The 19781-nt window shown below is 35.3% G+C and overlaps 2 protein-coding genes across 3 annotated transcripts; one reads left to right on the top strand and one right to left on the bottom strand.

The window, feature by feature from the left end:
• The first annotated feature begins 381 nt into the window (after positions 1–381).
• On the top strand, positions 382–1577 carry LOC111374058 (peroxisomal membrane protein 11A). The gene has a single exon (XM_022996680.1). It carries the CDS (start codon positions 450–452, stop codon positions 1221–1223), a length of 774 nt encoding a protein of 257 aa, XP_022852448.1. The 5' UTR covers positions 382–449; the 3' UTR covers positions 1224–1577.
• A 2163-nt stretch (positions 1578–3740) lies between these two features.
• LOC111374057 (deSI-like protein At4g17486) lies at positions 3741–8425 on the bottom strand. Of its 2 annotated transcripts, XM_022996679.1 has the most exons (5): positions 8153–8425; positions 6320–6462; positions 5165–5430; positions 4339–4626; positions 3741–4210 (listed from the first exon to the last, which is right to left on the bottom strand). In XM_022996679.1, the coding sequence occupies exons 3-5, from the start codon at positions 5373–5375 to the stop codon at positions 3963–3965; spliced, it is 747 nt and encodes a 248-aa protein (XP_022852447.1). In that variant the 5' UTR covers positions 5376–5430; positions 6320–6462; positions 8153–8425; the 3' UTR covers positions 3741–3962. The 2 variants fall into 2 exon arrangements, with proteins under 2 accessions (XP_022852447.1, XP_022852446.1); XM_022996678.1 differs by lacking the exon at positions 6320–6462.
• Positions 8426–19781: the final 11356 nt, after the last annotated feature.

Here is a 19781-nt window from a genome sequence, read left to right as displayed (position 1 = left end):
ATCCAACCACCGAATGACTTTGGAAGCAAAATCTAAGTTTGTGAAGATAGTTTTAAGAGATTTGTTCGATGTTATTATGTAGATTTAAATAGTTCCTTTAGTCAAATTTTCATTAAACTGTCACATGATTTTTCGAAGAAAGCATATTCCACCTCAAATATCTAGGCATCGAATGACTTTGGAAGCAAAATCTAACTTTGTGAAGATAATTTTAAGAGATTTGCTTGATGTTATGACCTAGATTTAAATAGCTTCTTTAATTAAATATTGACTATACGAAAATAAACATAATATTGAAGAAAAACTTGATACTCTTTAAAAGTCGGGGATAAAGGATATAATTTCCCTTTTACGAGTCATGCCCAACTTCGATTTCATTTGTTTTAAAGGAAAATAAAATAACGAACATTGGATCTTCTTCGTCAATTTCAAATTCTCTGTAAAACTCCATGGAATCGAAAGTTTCAACTCAAAATTCCAAAACCCAGGTTCCTTCAACAAAGCCAACTAAAGATTTCTCGAACCACCTGGAAATCTACTTGGCCAAAAGAGATGGTGTAGACAAACTACTCAAAATCTCACGCTATGCTACCAAAATAATTCTGGCCTCCTCAGTAATCCCTGACACGAAAAACCCATTAATTAATCGCCTTAAATCCTTCGAGTCAAGCGTCGGAATAAGCCGTAAAGCGTTTCGCTTGGGCAAATTTGTTCAGGATGTGAATGCTTTAAGGACGGCGAACTTTAGTTCTGGGTATGATTTGGACTTTTTTCTTTTTTTAATAGCCTATGGAGGAGAGGGGTTGTATTATTTTATCGAACAGTTTGTTTGGCTAGGAAAAACGGGTTTGATTGATAAAAGGTATTTGAATAGATTGCAAAAATTGAGTGCTTGGTGCGAGTTTATTGGTTATTTTGGGAGCGTGAGTTTGAAGGTTAGAGAATTGAGGAAAATTAGTGAGGATGAGAGGTGTTTGATGACGATCATTGAAGTGGCCGAGTTGAGGGGAATTCGGTGCGAAGAGGAGATGGGGAAGTTGAGGAAATTGAGGGAGAAGAAGTTCATGAAGAAGCTTTCGACAATTCAGGATTTGGCGGATGGATTGATGGCATTGGCTGATATTCGAGACGGTAAAGGAAGGCTTTCTGCGCCGATGTTGGTTTCATCAGCAGGGCTCTTGTCTGCTATCATTAGTACACATAAGAATTGGATAGCTTGTTGATTTGTTCAGGTATGATGGTGCTTCATTTGATGGTATTGAAGATATTAAATTTGAATTTCAAATGCAATAAACGAAGAATAACAAAGAAAGCTGTATTCTCAATAAATTAGAGTCGACTGCAACCTTTTTGGTTATCAGATAATGGCTAGATACTTTGATTGATCATTCGTTATGGTGGTGAAAGAACAATTACCATTTGAAATGGGATATTTGTTTTAAATTTAGTGTAGGGATTATAATGTATTCCATAAGGGAAAAGATGGATTCTTTGTTATTATTTCTGTACTTTGCTCAAAATGAGTAAAGATTAGTGTTTTTTGTTCTCTCTTTTGCTACCATGTATTGGGTTTTATCTGGTTATTTGTTCTGCAGATATGTGTATATGTGCTGTTTGATCTAGTTGAATAGGCAACGGGATTGCTGCCTTTCGAGTGAATATAGATATCATAGGAGAGGAAAAGCGAAGGAATAGTTTGTGTCCTAAACAAGTATGTCTCTTGCTTATGAGATGCTATAAACAATACAGATTTGTTCTCTCTGCGTAATTTAGTAGTATAAATGAACTTCACTTCATTTTGTGAAATACTTTGATCTCGGAAATGCATAATGATGATCTTGACATTCCAAATACTTCCCTGCTGATTTTGAATATAAAGAATTAGACTAATGTGAATCCTATTTCATTGCATTCCGACAGGATAACCAAATCCTTCTCTAGCAAATCCTCTTGGTATCCTACTCCAAGCAATCTGTAGTTTAGTTGCTTCATAGTTCAGCAGTTGTCTTTAGTTCCTGTTATTGCAGGTTCCTTTGCTCGAGTTTCAACCAATGGTTTCCATGGAATAAACACTTCTCTAGTTATCGTAACCAGGCAGAGATTTCAAGTGATATTAGCTTCGTTTATCTTGTCTCTCATTGAATAAATGGATAAATTTCTATATTGAAAATCCCTTTATAACCACAGGTAATATAGCGCCGGACTGAATGTGGATGGCCAGTTTCCACATACCCAAAAAAGTATAAATAAATAAATTATTCGTGATATCATGGGAAAGAAGTCCAATCTTCCTGCAAAGCTTAGTGAAGTGAACTCTATTCGGATCAAGACTACTTTATTTATTATTATTATTTGAGAAAATTCCCTTAAACCCTAAAGTTTTAATTTCAAAATTCAGGTATTGGTTATTATTATTATTATTATTTTTAAAATAAAAAAATCAGTTATATTCAATCCCTCCCACTCACCAAGACCACTGTCTTCACTCCCATAAGAACTGTTTGTTTCATTAATCACCACGCCACGTCTGTGTGTGCCATGGCCAAAGCATACTGCCCATTCGTGGCGACAATCACAGAGAAGGATGGGAACGGAATCTTCGTTGAACATCCAATGGTGGTGGTGCTCGTACGATGGACAGAAGAAGTCTCTATAACAACTAGCTTTGAGTGTTTCTTAGACTTCGTAGGTCGGATTTGAAGGTGGGAAATAGATTGTCACCGGAGATCTAGTGGTAGTGAAGATCATTTCATAGATTTCCCCCAAAATATCCTTCTAATCTATAGATTCCCGACTTGGTAGAGTAGAGCCACGATGACAATGGTTTGGGGGTTTTGTAGGGTTTCTTCTTCCTATAATCTGCTTAGTTGGAGTTTTGGGTTGATTTTTGTTGGTTGTTTTTTCTTCCTATGGTTGTTCAGGTGGTGTGGTGTAGTTGGTGCAGGAGGTGATGGTGCTAGCAACGGTGATGATGCTAGCAGCGATAGTGAGGTAGTTGTGGTGCTGTCAATGGTGGTGAGGTGGCGGGTGTTCAGTTATTATTATTATTGTCATTGTTGTCGATACCTTTTGTAATCTACATACACAAGGCTAATTCTACTTTGATTTCTGAAAAAGATTAATAATTCTAAAATTGTCGAGAAACCCAGTTTTCCGGTTAAAGAAATGAGAGTTTCCGGGATGCATAAGATATGGGCCCAAAATAGCTGGCGCGACTTTACGAGATTGAAGATAGCTGACTATAGTCATCAAGGAATCCTAGTAAACTAAGAAACTGTGCAATTTGTCTGAAAGTTACATGACATCCAGTTGTGCTATGTGTACAATCGAGGTTGACAACCCCAGTTAACAATTAGACATATGGGAGAAGGGCCCACGCTGAATAAAAAAATCATGGACCCCCTCCTATGAATACATTGTCAATCAGAGTTGTTAACTCCGATTGTACAAGAAGAATAATTCACATGACATCTCCATCTAATTTCCTCATAATTTTTTATTTTTGTACCAGACAGATAGTGAAAATAAAAATGATGGAAGGTTGCTCAAATTTGAACGAAGTTTCATTCGAGTCACTAGCTTTTTTATTTTGAATTCATTACTCAACTTTCAGTTTTGTTTCATTTAAGGATTCCATAACAAAATTTAGTATCCTTTTCTTACGTGACGAATCCATTTTTACTTTTTTAACAAAGATATCCAATGTATTACCAAGCGACACAATCGAAAATGAAATATTGTTAACATGAAATTCGAGATACTTTCTTTAAGTCCCTTCAATACAAGTTGATTTACAACATCCGATCCCTTAAAAGACGAACACATTGTTACACTGACAGGGAAAAATCAAGAGGTCAAGAAAATGTCACGATTCACAAACTACTCACCCAAGCATATATAGCTTCACCATGAAAACATGCATAAGCACAAGAAAACGAAATTTTATGAAGCCATTTTTCAACTTACCTTACCTTGAGCGAGCCACTCATCGACCTTCTCAATTCCCAAGTTGGCAAGCATCCTTTTAATGGGGACTGTAGAAACAAGGAAGATGTTGACAACTGCCTCTGTCTCATTGAAATTGACGACAGACAACTGAAAGTACTTCTTAGCCTTCTCTTTTCACTATCATCATATCCTTGGCCTTTGTGGTCGTGTTGCACCGCACTAATTTTAAGGGCTTCGGGTAAAACACAATTGAAGATCGAACCTAAAAAACGAAAATAACTTAGCTCAGTAGATGCTGATAAGTTTGCTATAGGAGTGGATACAAAAAACTGCATTTGGATAAATGAATGTCAACTTTCTTGAAGTGGGCATATGGTTGAAGAAAAGTACCCAATTTTGCCAGTCGATTTACCCATTTTGGAATTCTCTTCCCTGTTAATTTGTAACATATGTCCTTGCAGAAATGGTTACAGTTCTTGACGATCAAGTGATATGTATCACCATTGTAACTTGCAGCTTGACGTTCCATGAACTCCCTAACCTGGGTGCTGTCCAAGCACGTCGTCCCAATGAATATTGACTTCCTAAACTTAAAACCCGGGCATTGTCGGGGTTCAACTTCGAACACGCCACTTGAAGGATAGTCATGAGCTCCGAATGCATACTCTACACCGTGAACTGTAAAGTACAGACTGGGATAATTAAGAAAAAAAATATAGTTCTTTCTTTTGACGGCTGCAGGTTTACTAATATCATAAAACTACCATACTAGATAATTTCTTTTCAATTTTTAGTAAATTAGTCGAGCAAACTCGTCTTTTCATTTTATTTTTCATTTTCAGAATAGAATTTCATGGCTTTTTTTAGTCAAACTCCAAATGACAGATGGATGTTGTTGCATTGTATCAAAACATGATTGCCCTTGCTGAACTTTATCACGACATATCAGAATTGTGTGCTTTCTTAAGAAATAAGAAATGGGAACTAGAGACATAAAAGATATATATTGATCTACTGCCCATGGGGGCAAGATAAAAAATTCTCACTGCTGATGTGCCAAAGAGAACCTTAAGTATTGTTCTCTAAATGTATAACCGTTGCAGAAAACCGTAAGTAAAGTTCTCCTACCATCTCAACTTTGAGAAATTTTTATACTGCCTGCTGTGCGTAGGAGATTAGATCTAAAAGATAATATGACAAAGACAGTTGAATTTACCTTCCACACCAGAGTGAAAAATACCTAGGCCAGCCCAATAGACATAACCATTCATTGGTGTCAAGTCATATACATTGAGATAAACCGGAGTATTCCCAGGACCAAAATTGGCTGACTTTGTTTTGGGGAATAACCAAAACCGCGGAGCTGATTTTCCTTTCAAATGGAGGGGAACTACTGATTTCCACCCTTTTTTGGATCCTAATGCCATGTTGCTTCTGTAAGGAAACTGTATATCAAACCAGACCAAATGGCATCTTGTATATCTGGACAAAATAAGCAAGCATAAGGCTTGTGAGTAACAGAGTCGGCAAAGGAAATCAGAGAAAGGGCATTTTAAACTTACATATCAAAATGAAAAAAAAATAAAAAAAAATAGGGAAGACAATAATACATAGATAAAACAACATCAACATTTTTTTCTTCCCCAATTCCAAATTTCTTCAGTTTATTGCACAAGAGATCTTCGTACATAACAGCCGATGATTTTGACAATCCACATTATTATCTGATAACCATGCTACACGAAATAATTAGTGCATGTTATGGCAATGGATAATGCAAAGAACGAAATTTCAGATTGCATTTATTTTTCAATACTTTCCATTACTTTTAATCTATCTTGCCACACATACCATTAGTGTACGTTTTTCCACAAGATTTATGATAGTACAAAGGTGGTGTCTGGAAACTTTTGATACGAACATCACATGCTTAAAATCAACTGAAACCGAGGCAACAGTGTAATGTGTTCCCTAGGAAATTTTTCGTAAACATAAAAATTTAAAAACTGTAACGATAAAAGAGAAGGGAATTGGGAATGGAACTCAACAATGCAAATATAAACATCCAAAACATTGTTGGTTTGCAGCATACAGTAACTCAATCTTCCTAGTTATCTCCCAAGCACGTAGATGAAAAGGAATCGTCTCATATCCAACTCATGACATTATCCTTCTCAGTAAAACTAGAGCACGTGGTCGCTTAAGTTCTTAAAAAGAGAACTGTATAACATAGTGGAAGAAGTTCATCTGTTAGTCCGTCCACTAATAGATTGTTCTATGGAGCTGATTCTTTGAAATAGCCAAGAAAATGATGAATGTGAATAATATATGTCTAGCTATTTAATAAATGGTCATCGCCAAACTCAATTACCTTGATTAAGTAATTTCTTTAACTGCCCATTATCTACGTACTCTCTAGAACCTTCATTTTATGCTTAAGCATGTTACTTAAGCAATTCAAGTGCATTTGTACATGACAAAGAGTTGGTAGTCTGCAATTCGATGAGAAAGGCACTGTTCGCCCAGGGAAAATTTGTTAGCAAAATTATGTAGAGGAACTGAAAAAGGAATCAGAAGATTCAGTAAAAAGAGTGCCAATATACTTTTTTTTAACTTCAAGAAGTGGAAAGCCACAATGCAGCCTCTCGTGTAATTATTGATTATACGTATCCTAAATCTTGCAAAGTGGCTTTTTCGATCTACCTTTTTCCAATCATGTGACTTGAAGATTGGTTCAAGACTCTCGTAAGTAAAAGTTGTATTGCAATGGCATGTCAAGAGAGAATTGCAATTTGATTCTTTAAAATTCTCACTGTTCGAGAAATGGATATAATATCGCTAGCAACACTGATACTGATGCAGCAACCAGGAAAAGAAAAACAATAATAAACTTCCTGTAAGAAAACTCTCAGGCTTCTGAAGTAACCATTGTATCTTTCCATAACAATGCACATACAAGTTTCAGAGATGACACCTAAGAGTACTACAATCTTGAACTTCAAAAAATTTAATTTGGTCAAGAACTGAACAATATAAAATCTGATACCAATATACCAATATGCCAACCAGGAAAAATGGAAAGAGGAGCCAGCAAATAAGAACCTATAAATTTTGAATAGACCACGACATCTGACAAAACAATAGAGGAAATCTATTCATTAAATGATATTTTAAAGTCGGTTAATACACCAGCAAAACACACAGATTCAAAACATTATCAAGACACAAGTTTGCACTCATTGGCCACCAAGTGAAAAAAAAAAAAAAAAATTCGACTAACACTGAAAAGAGAAGACAATCTTAAGTAAACTGAAGATTTGCACACCCGAGAAACAGCATGACCAGCCTTTGACCTTTCATCAACTATAAGATCAAAAGAGAGACCCCTTAAAATTATAAAATAAAAAGTAGAGCTTATTATCTAAGAAAAGCGAAGCCAACAACTGGCAAGCCATGGTAGCAGCCCGTGCTGGCTCAGCTGGGATTTTTTCCCCATATACTGGGCTGAGGCCGTCGAGCGTCCGCCCAAACTCAGATGGATCCGCCACTGAGCATGACTATATAGTTGACCTTCCATTACCACTGTACAACTTCCTAATTCCTCTACCGGGGTACATAATTACAAAATGACTAAAAATAGTTTAACCAAGAAGCATTATAATCTTCTTGTAAAGAATAGATTTGGTCACCTTTAGGGTAGGGGATTGGCACGACAGGCTCGGAATAATTCCTCGAATTCTTGACAACACGCCCATACATTAATGTCAAAACCCTTGTAACTTAAATTTCTTCAGAAAATCTTAATTCCCGTAGTTAACGTCACCAAAAAAGGACTAAAATGAACAAAATTCTAACGAAGAAAACCCAAAATATGTAACGTTATGTCAATAATAAAAGAAAATCCCACAAACTAACCAAGAGAGAATCACACTTCGGGGGTACTAGAATGAGCCCAGAATTGAGCCAGATCTTGTATTCAAATTGAAACATTTACATATCAGAGAAGAGAAAATAAAGAAACAAAATATTCAAGAAATTTTTAAGATCAGGACAAAACAGAATAAAATATAATTCTAGCTGTTAATTATCGTTTCTATTACCAAGAAAAAGAAGAAAATAACGAAAATCAATAACAAGAAGCAAGAAAAAAAGGGATTTGACACACGTGATACAAAAACAAGTGCTTTTGAAGAGAGAGACTTACAGATTTGGAGAAGAATGGCATTGAAGAAGAGACTAAAGAATCAAGCTTTCAGCTTAATTTTGCAAAGAACGAGATGCAAGTGTCTCTCTCTGTGTCTGAATTATTAGCAACATTAAGTCATTGTTTCTTTGACAAATCCCTGGTAAATTTTACACTACACAGATTTGTAAAATGACTAGAAAAGGCAGGTTAGAGACTAAACAAATTACTGTTGGTAGTAGAATAAATAGTACAGGATAAAGAAGATGGACAAAAACGAGTGTCCGTCTGAAGAGAGAGAACCCAATTTTTGGAAGTTCCTTGAATATAAATGAACACAAATCTCTCTCTCACATCACAAATTGTTAGGGAGGTCCCATATCTTTACTCAATGTTGCTTTTGGGTAATTTAACTTTTAAAAAAGAACACGTTTGTCTCGAATATTTTATTTTGTTCTAAATAACATCGGAAATCAAACATCAGCTGCACATGGTATTTTCCACAAGAAAATATTCGACAACTTTAAAAATATGGTTCGATATAACTCGTGTAGAACAGTTTTTCAACTAAAGTTTTGTGAAAACGTCTATCTTTCTTTCCCAACTTCATCACCTTTTTAACGATATTTTGTTCCTTGAAAACACAATCGTGTGCTAATTGTTCAGTTTTGACGGCTTCGGTACAAACAAATTGAAAGATTACAGATGGAAATTTGACACGAGTAGAAAGTTAGCGACCTTCAGCTCCAATTTTCCCAAGAATAAAGTGTAACTCTTATTTTCTTTGTTTACTGATGTTGAGAATAAAGTTACACTGAGACAAAGGCAGTGAAACAATAGTAAACGACAAGGCAGGACAAGACCAATAAATCAAAAAACAAAAGTAAAAATAGAGATGCTATACCAAGTTGTCAAGATTATTATTCCTTCCAAAAAAAGCAGTCGAATCCTATTTGTCTTTGAAATTTTGTTCATGAATATGCTTTTTGACTAATTATTGCAAATTCAATCACTACTCAATATTGATACCAAATAATTAAGGAGATTCAATGAGTCTTTATGTCTCGTGCAACTTGGCCGCGCATAGTTTTTCTGCTGCTATTTAAATTTTTTCCTATTTAAATGAATAATTACAAAAATCTATAATATTCTCAACAATACGACTCATAAAAGTTTTTAATTTAAGAGATTAGAATTATATATCATGTGTACACATATGGGAAAAAACTAAATAAATCAAGAAACTTGATATTTTTCGCTTATTATTATTTTTTTTGTCAAGATTTAATGGTAATCACATTTCATAAACAAATAAAGTCATACAAATTTTTGTAATGTTTTATTTATACGTCTAATTGATTCTCTACCTACGCACCTAGGTGGATTTTGAAGTGAATTCTAAACATATCGTATTATGCCCCTATTTGGAGCAGCTCTTTCACAAAAAGAAAAGCAATTTTATGACCCTTGTTTGGTCACCTGGTACCCACATGTGAGAGTGTAAAAAATAACGGTTGCAAATGGTTGTAAACGGTCAAAAAATTGATTTTTTTGCCCTAAAAATTTCCTCCAAACAGGGGCTATGCGACTATTTGAAATATTTTATTTATTCATAAACTACATGCCTCTAACTAAAACGAATGAGAAACTTAATAAATGAGGTATATAATAATTGCCATCCATTTCCATTTCTACTCTAAATAAATAGAATTTTCTTGAGACTTATAGGTGTGGCATTTAGTTAGAACCCCACATATATTTATTTATTATACCAAAGTTTGGTGACAAGCTACTTAATTTGGATCTTGGCATTTGGCCATTTAGAAAAGACATACAATTCTATGTAACATCTCTTTTTTCATCTTTAATCTAAGGTATAATTGAGAATAGTTTTCCATTTTAAGCCTCTATAAACTGTCACAAATCATAAATGAATACGACATTACAAACAAGTGAGCAATCAATATGCCATTCAACAATAGTACTTATATGCCATGCCAAGGGTCAGGGCGGGGTCCTTTCATTCTTATCTTGTATTCGAATATCTCTATTTATCTCTGCATTAAATAAAATAATATTTAAAAAAATAATAATTAAAACTTATATATTGTACTGTCTGTTTATATTTAGCCATTGTTTGATTTACATTCTTCGAAAAATTCATTTTTTCAAAACTCATTTTCAAACGCACATTCTTCAATGAAATAATATTACACGCAAATTCAAAAAATTTCTTTAATTTTTAGTCACACATTCTCCATAAATCTGCTAATCAAAATATATTGTTTCCCCCAAAATGAGGATCAAACAAGGGCTTAATATTAATGTAAAATGTATGAACTAAAACTGAAATTTTGTACCGGGATAAAAATATTTTAGAAGCAAGATAAATAAATGGATATTTATATTTTTTGAGACGACTGAAGCATGTGAAAATGAAAATATTAAAAATGTAGCATAATCCATATTCTCTTAAGAAAATGTTATATAATTACGTGTTGATTCAAGATACGATTGAAATTAACGCTCCACTCATCTCAAATCATTGCAAAATAAATTACATATTAGTTGTTTTTACGAATTGTTGTAGAGCCATTAGACTGAGTTTAAAATCTTGAGAAATAATAGTTAAAATTCTACCAAACTTGCTCAACGAAAGTAATTGTATGTCATCAAATTATGAGAACTTTTGTATAGTTTCATTTGAACGCAACGAAACAACTCTAATCATTCGACAATTTCAAGCTACAAACTCTTGGTATTTACCTAGTTGATTCATTCTAAGTCATCTAACATTTGAAAATTATATTGAAATCAACAAATTTATCTATTCCAATTATTTAATTTTTTTTAGACGAAATAGTAGAACTTATTAATAGAGTATGCAAAGATTAATGTTGCCTACTCCCATCGACCATAGAAATGAAAGGTTAATCCTTACATGATAAAAAAAGAATACGATTTTAGCTTACACGTGAAGGAAAAACTCAAATAAACCATGACTAATCTTGAAAATGGGTAGCTATCATGAGAAAATCCTTAGTTAATATGAACAATATTGAATTACTAAAGTAAATACATGAATTTTTTTTTGTACAAATAAGACAATATATTGGTGCAAAATAGAAAATTAAGCTAGCATATAAATTAAGGTCCAAAAATAAGGCAGCCTTAAATAAACTAAGACAGTGTACCTTTCCAAGGTCACTAAAATTAATTATGGTGTCGTTACAATAATAGAGTCAACTTAATTATTTAAGTTTTTTGACAAAAGAGTGCCAGCTTGTTATGAGAAGATAAAGCAGCTTCTTGTTAATATTCATTTAAAGGAAAAATTACGCTACTCGCCCTCAACCTATTGTACATCAGCAAATTAGTCCTCAAATCTTTGAAAACAAGCAAATTGCTTATCAAAATTCAGGATGCATTAATTTGGTACTAGTGTTGGAGAATTTTCCATGATGAATATGACGTAAAGACCACAAGCCGTGATTGGAGAACAAGTGATGACATTATTTAGAGACTAAGCATCAACTATGACGTATGATGATCTCCTCAAATTGAGAATATATGACCAATGGAGGAGCCACCACTCAGCGAGGGGTGCGACCTCACGTGCTGGCTCCGTCGAAATTTATAGTCGCCATTGGAAGCCATTGATGAAACTTGCAACGCAGGTGAATGAAGTCAGCGACGGAAGCGTTTGGAAGATGGAGGGTGAATTGGGCCTTTTTTTTAAAATTGTGTGTCCTTTCTTTTGGGCTTCTTGCTTTATAATAATAATAATAATAATAATAATAATAATTAACCCAATCCATTGGATCGAGACTGATGGTTTAATGGTCTGTATAATTATATTGTTTTACAATTCAATTGCATTTCAAATAACAAACCAAGCAGCAGCAACAAGAAAGTAGCAAGCAAAACCTATCTCACATTCTCGCTCCCTCCCTCCTTCCCATTGCACACTGACTCAGCCCCTACCCCGTGACCTGTTGTCGTGCTGGCTATCGACGAGTCGGCACCAATGCCGCCTTTCCACTCTCCTTGACTCTGTGACTTGTGAGTCTTTCTGCCTCTCTCTCTTTATTTGGTATTTATTTTTTTAAACTTTAGTTCATTTATTGATTTATCATTTATGATTTATGTTTAATCAGTTATGATTGTGACTGTTTTTAGTTGAGACTGTCGACGATTAATAGTCAACGATCGTCCTCACTGACCTTCAATCCTGAATTCACTACTGTATATGACATTCGTGTATACATTCAATTTATGTAATATCCCTAGCTACCTTTTAGTTATCTATACACTGTGTGACACGACCCGTCCCGATCATCCTAATGAATCTAACACGTGTCGTGCGCCGATGGTAGATACCAGCGAAGTGCCGGACCCACCACCAAGGCAAACTTGACATGCTATGACTGTTATAATTTTATAAAAATTTCGGCTGAGTTCCCTCTGAAAAATGGACTAAAACTACCTGAAAATAAAATCAAATATCTCAAACATGTACATATCATTTGAAATAGGGTACACCGGCCCCTCAAAATATCAACTATTCAAATAAAACACTGGCAATTCGACTTTTGCAACAATTTCTAAACCACAGTACCCAAAATGCATAATATATATACAAAACATAGCAAGCCCAACACATGGAACTAATTTATGACCAAAAGAGGTGTCTATCCCAAAATATGAACTCTTAAACTGAAAAGATAGTTCATACAATGCTTGACAATCTATGGCTCAACTTGATAGATCAACTGGCCCAGTAGTGTTCAACTCAGCTACTATCTGATTAGAGAAATAGTGATAAAAATGTGAGCATATAACTCAGTGAGTGGATATTTGCAAAAATATAATTTTCTATTCATAAAATATTTCTTAAAATCGACATATAGTATAAAATTTCTTTTCACAGACATATAAACTAAATATTTATTCTTTAAACTGAATAGGTTGAGTTTTGTAGCTTAAAATCTGATGATACAATCAAAATTAAAATATACTGTAATCATAAACATCTTTATTCTGTATACTGCATTTCTAAAATTTGATAAGCTATGTGATACTGAAACATCACACCAAAAATGTACCCGGAATAACCATACTCGTGAATCGATTAATCTCGATCTACATAGCAAGGTTATTCAATTCTGAAATTCTGGTCGTACGCGCGCAGAGCTATAAAATGGTCATACATTATGGAAACACATTCACAATAGTGCAGAGCGGGTAAAATCACTATACTGATCATACACCGTGGAAACACATTCACACTAGTGCAGAGTAGGTAAAATAACCATATGAAATCATACACTGTGAAAACACATTCACACCAGTGCAGACGAGGGTAAAATCACTTGAGTACTTTCTGGTGGTTTTAAAATAACTTCGAATATACTAAAATATTTAATACCGAAATAATATGTCAATGAAAGAATTTAACTGAACTGAATTTAAATTTTAAAAACATTTGATAATAAAACTCGTTTTATTCTGAAAAATCATGCTATCAACTCAACTTATAAAATACGTAACTTCAAAATTAAATAAATACTCATTTCTAAAAAAATAAGCTTATCCACTCACATAATACAAGTTGAACCTAAGATGGTCGATAGGCTCTTCCAATCTCCTCGCCACCACCTGGAATATATAACAAGATGACTAATCAACCACTATTAAATTAAGAAATTTTAAGATCTACTTCTATAATACTTAACTAAAATTGGTCGATGCTCAAATGAATTTCCCAAATATTCTTTTGATCAATTGGAGCTAATCCCACTTTCTAATCTCTTTTCTAATAATTAATTCATCAACAAAACATTCTTCCCAAGTTTAAAACTAATTTTAGTCTCCAATCTAATGAAACTAGTAACCACAATTTCACCCATTTAATATACATTTGTTCCATAAAATCAATTCCCAAGTGAAATATTCCATTTATATAATCATTCCCACAAATAATTAATCAAAATCCCAAAATCGAATTCTAGGGTTTCCCAAAAAAAAAAATTGACATCTCCTTACCTCAATGTAGATAGAAATTCAAGAATCAATAACTTGAACTCCAAGTAGTATTCCTCTCAAAAAAATCTAAAAATTTCGAGCCAAAATAGAACCCTAGAATTTTAATATAATTCATACGTTATCACTTGAAAAAAATGGAAAAATTCAACCCAAACTTGAAGAAATTAGCCTTACCTCTTTTCCTCTTCCTTTTTTTTTTTCCTTCCTTCTTTCCCTTTTTCTTCCCTTTTTCCACTAATTTTTCTCTCTTTTTTGGTCTAGCTTGCTACCCGTTTCTTACTCTGTGTGTGTGTGTGATTTGGAGTGGAAAATGGGTCAAAAGTTGAATATAAATTCCACTTATTCAAAAATTGCAAGGAAAGTCCTCCAACTCCATTTTTATATCACATTTAATCCTAAACTTCCAAAAATATATGAATAAAATCCAAACTTTGAAATGTATCCAATTTAACCTTCATATTTTGTCAATTGCAAAATAAACCCAAATAAAATGATTTGATCAATCAAGTCCCAATAAAATAATTTATTTCATACAAGTCCTCATTTGACTTGACTTTGAAAATTCCACTATTGACTTTGATTAGATAAAAATGTGGGTTGTAACAATCTTTCCTCCTTAAAAGAATTTCTTCCTCGAGATTCAACTGGCAACTGACTAGGCAATGAATAAACGAGGATATTGAGCACGCATCTAATCCTCGTTCTCCCATGTAGCCTCTTCTACTGTCTAATTCTGCCAAAGTACTTTAACAAGTGAAACTGTCTAGTTTTGTTGAGTTTGCACTTTCTTGTCTAAGATTTTCACTGGCTCTACTATATAAGTCAAATTCTCCTTCAACTGAATTGGCTGAGACTCCAGAACATGAGAAGGATCAGCAATGTACTTGCGAAGTATGGAAACATGAAAAACATTATGGATCCGAAATAATTCATCAGGCAGATCTAATCGATATGCAACTGGACTAATCCGCTCAGTAATCTCATAGGGTCCAATATATCGTGGACTCTACTTTCCTCGCTTGCCAAATCTCAACTCCCCTTTCCAAGGAGATAATTTAAGAAAAACTTTATCTCCTACTGCAAATTCAAGGTCTTTCCTGCTTTTATCCGTATAACTTTTCTATCTATCCTGAGCTGCTTTCAACTTTTCTTTAATCAATTTCACATTTTCGGATGTCATTTGAACCAATTCCGGGCCTTTTAACTTCCTCTTACCATCTTCATCCCAACAAACTGGTGTCCTGCACTTCCGACCATATAAAGCTTCAAAAGGAGCCATTTCTATACTAGAATGGTAGCTGTTATTGTAAGCAAACTCCATCAATGACAAATGAGTATCCCAGCTACCCTTGAGCTCTAAGACAAAAGCCCTCAACATATCCTCAAGAGTCTGTATGGTCCTCTCTGACTGGCCATCTGTTTGAGGATGAAAAGCTGTACTGAAATGTAATTTAGTACCCATGGCTTCTTGCAAACTGGGCCAAAATTTAGATGTAAAACGAGGGTCTCTATCTGACACAATAGATAATGGAGTACCATAAGAGTTCACTATCTCATCCACATACAACTTTGCCAACTTATTTAAAGTATAAGTAGCTTTGATTGGCAAAAATTTGGCCGTCTTGGTCAACCGATCTACGATAACCCAAACTCCATCATGACCATTCTGAGTACGAGGAAGGCCAAATAAAAAGTCCATAGTAATGTGTTCCCATTTCCATTCTGGGATAGGCAATGGCTATAAAAGTCCTGTTGTTTTCTGACGAACTGGGTTTACCTGCTGACATATAAGACATTTGGATACAAAATCTGCTATCTCTCTCTTCATACCAAGCCACCAATAATGATCTTTCAATGTATGATACATTTTAATACTGCCTGGATGCATAGCATAAGCAGAACTGTGGGCTTCCTCCAAAATCTCTTTCTTCAATTCTGGAATATTTGGAACACATAATCTATCACCCATAGCCAGCACCCCATCATCTCTAATCATATAATCTGTTCTTAACCCAGTACTAACTTCTGCTTTTAATATTCTCAATGTCTGGTCTTGAGATTGAGCTTCTCTAACCTTATCAATCAAAGTAGGTCTCACCTGAAAATGAGCTAATATCGCCCCTGAAGTTATAGTTGTCAACTCAGTGTGTAACTTCTTGAATTCACAAACTGCACTTGATGGAGAGGATGAACTTGTCTTTCTACTGAGAGCATCTGCAACTACATTTGCTTTTCCCGGATGGTAGTCAATCTTACAATCATAATCCTTTATCAACTCCAGCCATCTCCTTTGCCTTAGATTCAGTTCTTTCTAATCAAATATATACTTTAAACTTTTGTGATCAGTAAATATTTGACATTTCTCACCATAAAGATAATGTCTCCAAATCTTCAATGCCAACACTACTGCAGCTAACTCCAAATCATGAGTTGGGTAATTTAACTCATGCTTCTTCAATTGTCTAGAAGCATAAGCTACAACTTTCCCACTCTGCATTAAAACACAACCCAATCCTTGGCGTGAAGCATCACTAAAAATCACAAACTCCTCACCTGGAGATGGAAGAGTAAGTATAGGAGTAGAAACTAATCTTTTCTTCAACTCTTGAAAACTCTTTTCACATTCATCAGTCCACACAAATTTGGAGTTCTTTCGAGTCAAACTAGTCAAAGGAAGAGCAATTTTGGAAAAATCCTCTACAAATCGACGATAATAACCTGCTAACCCAAGAAAACTCCGTACTTCTGTAACATTAGTAGGGCATTCCCATGTCATTACTGCTTCAATTTTCGAGGTTCTACATAAATACCTTTAGCTGAGATAACATGACCCAAAAATACAACTTTATCCAGCCAAAATTCACATTTGCTGAATTTAGCATACAACTGCTTATCTCGCAAAGTCTGCAAAATAATCCTCAAATGCTCAGCATGCTCATCTCTATTGCGAGAATAAACTAAGATATCATCAATAAAAACAATCACAAATCTGTCTAAATATGGGCGAAGCACTCTATTCATCAAATCCATGAACGCTGCAGGGGCATTAGTCAACCCAAATGGCATCACCAAAAACTCATAATGGCCATATCGTGACCTAAAAGCTGTTTTTGGTACATCGATATCTCTAATTCTGAGTTGATGATAACCCGAACGTAAATCAATTTTCGAAAACACTGAGGCACCTCTAAGTTGGTCAAACAAATCATCAATGCGAGGCAACGGATACTTGTTGCGGACTATCACTTTATTCAACTGTCTATAGTCAATACACAATCTCATTGTGCCATCTTTCTTCTTCACAAACAAGACTGGAGCTCCCCATGGAGATACACTGGGTCTAATGAAACCCTTATCAACTAAATCCTGTAACTGGACTTTCAATTCCTTCAGCTCAGTTGGAGCCATTCTGTAAGGTGATTGCGAAATAGGGGTAGTCCCTGGAATCAAATCAATAGTAAACTCGATTTCCCTATCAGGAGGTAACCCTGGAAGATCTTCAGGAAAAATATCAGGGAAATCTTTTACCATTGGTATATCTTCAAGTTGCAACTTAGTGATCTGAGTGTCAATCATATGAGCTAAATATGTTTGACAACCTTTTCTAAGCAATCTCCCAACATCAAGTGCTGATATGATACATGAAGGCAGTATTCTCCGTTCACCACTAAAAATGATTTCAGGCTCTCCTGGCCTTCGAAACACCACTTTTTTGTGAAAATAATCAACTGATGCATGATTTACAGACAAAAAATCCATGCCCAATATCACATCAAAATCATGAATATCAAGTGGAATCAAATTAGCTTTCAACTTATGATCATTCACTCTAATCACGCAATCTTTGTACACATTGTTAGCTAAAAGTGAATCTCCAGTAGGAGTTGCTACCACCAAATCACTATCTAATGATTCTGACATATGGTCCGAATAAATAGCAAATGCATAAGATATAAACGAATGTGTAGCACCTGAATCTATTAAAGAACGGGCCTTTTTGCCAAAAATAGATAACGTACCCATAACCACATCAGGTGACTCGTCGGCATCATGCTGAGTCACTGCAAACACTCTTCCCTGAGTTCTGGGTCGTCTAGCCTGACCTTTCTGTCTAGTACCACTGCTGCCAGTAGCATCAGACTGAGTAGCACTAGTAGCACCTGCTTTGCCTGCCAAAGTATTCTGATTCTGATTCTGTCTAGAAATGCTAACACCTGACTGTAAAAAAAACCCCTGTGGAATGCCACCCTGCTGGAAACGAACTGGACACTCTCTCCTCATGTGTCCCGTCTGACCACAATGATAACACACTCCAATTCCCTTAAGACACTCACCAGGGTAAAATTTCCCGCACAACTGGCACTGGGGAAAGCTGGCCACACCAGAGCTATCACTCTATCCAGGAGTAAATGATCTCCGAGAAGATCTCTGAGTCTGAGTACGGTTACTCCCTGGCTGCTGTACTGATCCCTAACTCGACCTCGAGCTCTGACTGCCATGAGATTTGGACTTAAAACTACCAGAAGTGGAAACACCTAATCCACCTCTTCTGCGATCCCTCCTCGGTGGCCTAGTTATAGATCTTCCTGCCCATGTCTGACTACTGCTTCCAATTTCTGGTCTCATTTATTCTTGACCACCATGTCATTCAGACAAACTTTTCTCAACCGTTAATGCTGCTTCTACAAGTTTACCCAAATTTTCATACCCAGATGCAGTCACCACTGATCTAATTTCTTCTCTCAAGCCATACTCAAATCTTCTGCATTTATCAACTTTATCAGCTACAAGAGCAGCAGCATACTTTGATAATTCTAGAAATTTCTTCTGATACTCCGCCACTGTTGATGTCTGTACTAGTCTCAAAAATTCATTCTATTTGTCAGTCTTGTAAGAACGAGGATAGAAATGTTCATTAAAATCATCTTTAAACTCGCCCCACGTGATCACAGAAGGATCAACATATTTACTTTGTATGGACCTCCACCAATCATAAGCACTTCCTTCTAGTAAGAAATTAGCTAGTCGTAATTTTCGATCATTAGGACAATCCATCACATCAAATATTCTTTCAATTCTCACCATCCATGATTCTTCTTCTACTGGATCAGCTGTGCCTGTAAATATTTTAGCTCCTAGTTTAGTAGCCCGCCCTATACTAAAATCTTTATCTGTATTGCGTAGAGCAGAAGCAACAGCGGTGGCAATCCTATCAGCTATTAAGTCAGGCTGGGCTATATCCCCATATCTCTGCGATCATGGGTCGGATGAACTGATTTCTGGACCCTACTAGCATCCCTATTAGGAGCAACTGGTGGTTGAGACGACCTATCTTGGAGCTTGCGTGTCTTATTACCACGAGCCATGACTTCCAACTACAAAATATGTATGATATGATCAGAACAAAATTCAAATAAACCATGCAAACTGACTTTATAACCATGCTCTGATACCAATCGACACGACCCGTCCCGATCACCCTAATGGATCCGACACGTGTTGTGCGCCGATGGTAGATACCAGTGAAGTGCCGGACCCACCACCAAGGCAAACTTGACATACTATGACTGTTATAATTTTATAAAATTTCAGCAGAGTTCCCTCT

Source organism: Olea europaea, unplaced genomic scaffold (assembly GCF_002742605.1).
Source record: "Olea europaea var. sylvestris unplaced genomic scaffold, O_europaea_v1 scaffold1199, whole genome shotgun sequence".
NCBI lineage: Eukaryota > Viridiplantae > Streptophyta > Magnoliopsida > Lamiales > Oleaceae > Olea > Olea europaea.
Note: the sequence above shows the minus strand (reverse complement) of the source record. Positions and strands in the feature narration are given on the sequence as shown.